Raw genomic sequence first — 5289 nt, 5'->3', positions numbered from 1 at the left:
AAAGTCGAAGTTTAGCGGGTGATAGCACGTCTGTTTGTTTTCTCAAACCATTTCTTTGAAGTTCACCTTTAAAAGTTATTGGAGTGGCGGAAACACCCCGTGCTCAAGTCTGAGAGGTATGTCCAACCAATGAGCTTTTGCCGTTAAGACGTACTTCAGGCATCCTTGTTACCGCAAGTTAAAAAGTAGCAATTACTAACTTCACAAAAGTAGTTTTTTTAAGTACAAAGTACAAAGTAATAGCTTTCAGAACATAAACTTTAAAGTACCAAAAGTCAAAATAAACCTCCTCATGAATGGCCCATTTGCAGATCACTGGAAAGTTACTTCGTTGACGTTATTATGTTTTTATTCACATCGGTTTAAACGGTTGGAAGCTTTAATTTTGAAATACTCTCATATTTTACGGCAGCTGGATATAATTAACCTAAAAAACATATATGGTAAAATGCTATTTTAATTGATTTGACTTTTGTTGTAGTAATAATCTATTCCAAAAATAAATAAAAAGCTGTAAAAAAATTTAAAATGTTAATGGATTAACCAATTCAGGATATTGCTTCTTAAAAATGTAGTGGAGAGGACAAGTATAGAGTAGGCATTAAAACTGGAATACTCAGTGGAGAAGTAACCTCAAAAAACTTACCTTTTTCTTTTTTTTAAGGTCACCTTTATCCTTTGCTTTTTAGGCAGTAAAGATATCTCCAAGTATATAAACAATTATATTAAAAACGTTCTGAAAGTTGTTTTTGTTCAATTACCAAAAAAGAAACAAGCACTTTAAAAAACCCATTCTAGCCCCAGATGCCTCATATTTCCCTCTATTTTCACTTCTTGTTTCTTAACAGTAATTGTTGGGGTATAAAGCTTATAAAATTAAAAAAGGGAGCGGGGTTGAAGCCTCATTTGCGGAACCCGGAGTACTGTTTCCTGAAAACTAAATTACTGCGCGGTGATGAACGCCATATTCTCCATTGAATTTTATTAAGATTTAATTTTCTAAAAACAGTTTATGGAGCTCAAAAGCTTTCTCTCTTTTTGCGTTTATACCACAAGGTTGGAGTTTCCTTTTAGTTCCTGCTTCTTCAACAACAACCATGCCTCTCCAGTACCAGGTTAGCTCTGAGTGTTGAGCCGCATGCTAAAGTAAAACACCGACCATATTACGGTCCAAAACGATCCGGCATTGGCTTTCTGCATAGCAACCGTTTTTGCTGATTAGGGCCGTGGGTCCACATTTCAGTGATATTACGTTCATATCGGGACGGCAAATTTGGGCATCAGCTCCGTTGTGTCTTCCCCCGTTTTTAGAGACTCTCGCGGGGTACGGGGAGGAAGAAGACGAGGCGTTTTATTTTCTGGGAAGCTGCGTGGCAGCTTCCCTGACACACCCGGGGGGACACATGCTTTGGATTAATGATAAAAGATCATTCAAGATAGTGCATTTTAGCATGATAGGTCCCCTTTAAGTACGTAAACATGCTACTTGTTTATTGTTCCAGGTGGTGCATGTCTGGCTCATGGTTTAGAGATTTGGACGGGGGGCTGCCTGCGTGCATATAATTATTTACCCCCCGGTTGTTCACCTGAACGGTCTTTCTGTTTTTCCACCCTCGCGGTGGCTAGAGGCTTGCTGTTCCCGCCCAGAGCCCCTTCACATTATTCAGTTCAGCTCGGGACTGCAGCCCTCTGAGGTACCATGGTCGACTCCGTCATGTGAAGTGGAAGTTCTTTTAATTGGTGGATCAGAACTCTGTTGTGTGGGACTACAGACGCTCAACTTTTCCAAATAAATAAGTCAGCTTACAATCTTGTTTTCTCTATGTTGTTCTCTGCACCGAAGAGATGTGTTCAATTTAAGTTGTTTGGGGTTTTTTTATTTGGACAGTTGAATTTGTTCTGTCTCTCTGTGGGGGCTCCAACAGGGTGTTCACGGGTTTCTGACTGCGAAGCGGCAAATTAAGCCTTTAGGGCTTAGGCTTAATGTTAATTGCCAAGCTTGCCCAGCACACATCTTATAGACATTTCCTAAACATATAATACAGATGTGGTGGCTTACTGTAACCTGGATCAAAATAAAACGCAAATAGTTTGTTTCGGTGATATTGGGATTGCAGTTAAATGTGTTTTTTACGCAGTGTAAATAAAGTGTCCTTCTTTTGATATAGGAATAACATTTAAAAAGATAACTTTAATATCTTGGTAACATTACAGGGAATGTATTGAACTTTCTGTGTAAAGCCTCTAAGACAGGGGTGTCCAACTAAATTTCATTGCGGGCCACATTAACATTATGGTTGTGCTCAAAGGGCCGGTTGTAACTTTAAGACTATATAAAAATACATATATAAATATTTAATATATATATAAAATAACGTATTATATTACATCATTGCCTCTGCATTGGATTATTTTCGGTTGGGTAATAACTTCATAATTAACTACGTCTGAAAGCAGAAGTCTAGGGCAAATAATTGCAAGTCTCTTCAGTGAGAATGTCACAAAATGATTTAAAAAGAAAAGCCACATTTTGGGAAAAAAGTTACATTCTGAGAAAAATGTAAAATTTGAGATGCATTGTGGGACATGTAGTTTTTGGGCAACGTGCTTCTGTAAAGCGGCATGTAACCGTATAATAAACATATTATATTCTTTGCAAGCTCTTGTGGGGCCACATCACATGAAGTCATAGGCCTTGGGTTTGACACCCCTGCTCTAAGACAAAGCGTTTCTACTTTAAAATGTACCTAACTGTTAAAGTAGTTTTTCTTGATTTCAAGTTAGATTTGATATCCTGTTCGATCGAATAAAGAAATGTCATAAGATCAGGCAAGGCAAAGATAACATTCAATATGAATCATTATGTACAGATACTGGAAAAAGGATGTTTATATTCTTTAATAAATGTATCAGTTTTGGAAAAAAAGACCCAACTGAAAGGTATTACGATATTTATAACAATGTAAATACAATAAACGTCACAGCATTTTATAACGATGGAAAAGTTATTACATTGTTGGGTGCTGCAAGCCCTCTTTGTCAGTAGAGTCTCATCAAATTAGAAATGAGGAAATGACTGCAAGTAAAACAATATTTAGACGCCTTTCTGTTTTTTGAAGGAGTCCTACTTGAAAGGAAAAATGGAGACAAGGCAGCTGAAAAGAGAAGTGGAAGCCCTCATGTGAGTGGATATCAAAAGCTCAGTGTTTGTTAAAAAAACACATTTTTGAAATGCCAAATAATTAATTTGTCCATATCCGAACAGTGGCGATTACATCGGGCAGAAACTCAGAGAAAAGTCATTTGATCCGAAAGGGAAGGGGACCTCCACGATGCTGGATGACCTGGTAGAGACATCACCTGTGACTCTGTTTAACTGCATCAGTTTATAGAAAACAGAAAGAAACTGATCATTCTGAAGTGCTTTGTATTTCATTTGTGTGATCCAGGCTCACTATGACCTGGCCATTACTGTTGCCCTGTGGTGGTTGGACAAAGAAGAGGGGCGGGATGTGCTCGACAGAGACATCATGTGAGCTGCTGGTGTATTCATAGTCTAAAGAAAGACTAAAAAGGGGGTGCTGGAAGTACTTGGATCTCCTGCTGTAGTTAAAGTATAATACCACAATGTTAGAGTACTCTGATACAAGTCAAATTCATGCATTCAAAATCTTACTTCAGTAGAAGGTGCAAAAGTGTTAGCAATGGAGCTGGATTTAACTACTCGATAAACCTAATCAGGCTCTGCAAACTATAGGTATCTTTCCTTTTGGTTTTGGATCTTTACCAGTTTGCCTAAAAAATACATCTGTGCCGCTAGCTCCCGCTAAGCAGTGTCAATATGTGTGTTCAAAATCTGAGACTTATTTTAAGTTTTAGTAAAAACAAAACAGAGCCAGATGTAAACAAGGCCTCCTGCTGCAGCTGTGGAAATACTCTGCTGTTCTTATTTTAGTTATTTATTTAAGTGAAACTCTCCTCTGTACCACAGTGGAGCAACAAGCTGCTCAGGAAGCGCTCAGTACCCAAACCGCTTGGAGCGAGAGGCCATGATCCTGTCCTCCTTTGCTGGGATTATCATGGTGAGACCCTCATGTTCCAGTAGGTCAGATACATTCACACCAGAGAAGCCCAAGGAGGGTATATGGGTCCTGCTGGGGTATCTGATTACTCCTCCGTGAGTTTATATCAACTTCCATGTATTTATTTTTTATATGACAGTGCATTTATGATATTACGGAACAGGATTCGATCAACATGAGAACAATTTTTTGGGGATGTGACCAAAAGTGATTACAAAAAAATTAGTTCAGATTTTAATCTCAGAATTTTGAGAAAATAGTCGGATTTATGAGAAAAAAATAAAATCATACTTTCTTCTCAGATTTCTGACTTTAAGCACAAGGTTCAGAAATGCTTTGAGTAAATATAAGTGTTTTACACAATTTTCAGATTAAAGTCTGTATTCTGAGCAAAGAGTCAGAATTCTGAGAAAATGTGGGGATTAAAATCAGAACATCAATTTAAACTTTTGGTGACATCCCACATTTTGTTTATCTTGTGGCCCTAATTCTTTTACGTATGTTGTTAATACTGCATAGATTGGACATACCTTTTTTATTTGCTAGCTGCGTTAAACCTTTCCTGCTCTGTCCCGCTCCAGAACCACCTTCCCGTGGAGGAGATCCTGGCTCTGTACCGCTGCAAACCAGCAGCCTCATTCCCCGACCAGCACTCCAAGGTGAAAGCATCCTAACAATTCACACTTGTGTTTAGAAGAAACATATTTGTACTCATCTGTTTAGCATTATTTTGGTCATTTAGAAATGCTAGTTGTCTGATTTCTTTTCTAGGGCACACTGGTGTACCCCTTCACTCTGTCCTACCATCCGTTAGCCATGCTCGGATCTTACAAGGCTGTGTACCACTCCAAGAAACACAGTAAGTGTGAAAAATAAACCGTGGTATATTCTTTAAGCCATTTTACATGATACATCTTTTCCATTCCTACAGCCAGGAAAGAAATGGGAAATAGAGCATTCATTTTTAGGGCACATTTCAGAATTGAAAAACAATCAATTACATAATTTGAATTTCCTGTTTGAATTGTGCATGTTTCAGATGATGATTTAAAAACCCTAACCTTAACACTGTGAAGAAACAACAAAGACAAACAAACAAAACAGTGTAATGGTCTGGATCACTGAATACACCTCTGATTTAAAGTTCACCTATCATGCTATTTCTAGGCAATAGCATAGGTCTCAGATATATACAAATATATAAAAA

At 37.9% G+C, this 5289-nt stretch overlaps 2 protein-coding genes across 2 annotated transcripts in view; both read left to right on the top strand.

The window, feature by feature from the left end:
• Positions 1 to 1133, top strand: part of sgo2 (shugoshin 2) — an 8670-nt gene extending 7537 nt beyond the window's left edge. Inside the window, exon 8 of the mRNA XM_010788941.1 lies at positions 1057 to 1133. Within this exon, the coding sequence (XP_010787243.1) occupies positions 1057 to 1133 (77 nt within the window). The remainder of the gene's footprint in view (positions 1 to 1056) is intronic.
• A 1981-nt stretch (positions 1134 to 3114) lies between these two features.
• c9h2orf80 (chromosome 9 C2orf80 homolog) lies at positions 3115 to 4958 on the top strand. Its single transcript, XM_010788940.1, has 6 exons — positions 3115 to 3181; positions 3266 to 3347; positions 3450 to 3532; positions 3992 to 4082; positions 4664 to 4741; positions 4854 to 4958. The coding sequence occupies exons 1-6, from the start codon at positions 3141 to 3143 to the stop codon at positions 4956 to 4958; spliced, it is 480 nt and encodes a 159-aa protein (XP_010787242.1). The 5' UTR covers positions 3115 to 3140.
• Positions 4959 to 5289: the final 331 nt, after the last annotated feature.

Source organism: Notothenia coriiceps, unplaced genomic scaffold (assembly GCF_000735185.1).
Source record: "Notothenia coriiceps isolate Sejong01 unplaced genomic scaffold, NC01 NC01_scaffold00032381, whole genome shotgun sequence".
NCBI lineage: Eukaryota > Metazoa > Chordata > Actinopteri > Perciformes > Nototheniidae > Notothenia > Notothenia coriiceps.
Note: the sequence above shows the minus strand (reverse complement) of the source record. Positions and strands in the feature narration are given on the sequence as shown.

Coding starts and splice junctions, on each gene's coding strand:
- c9h2orf80 (XM_010788940.1), top strand. CDS start 3,141: ATGGAGACAAGGCAGCTGAAAAGAGAAGTGGAAGCCCTCAT. Junction 3,533..3,991: donor GTGCTCGACAGAGACATCAT/GTGAGCTGCTGG, acceptor TCTGTACCACAG/TGGAGCAACAAGCTGCTCAG. Junction 4,742..4,853: donor TCCCCGACCAGCACTCCAAG/GTGAAAGCATCC, acceptor TTTCTTTTCTAG/GGCACACTGGTGTACCCCTT.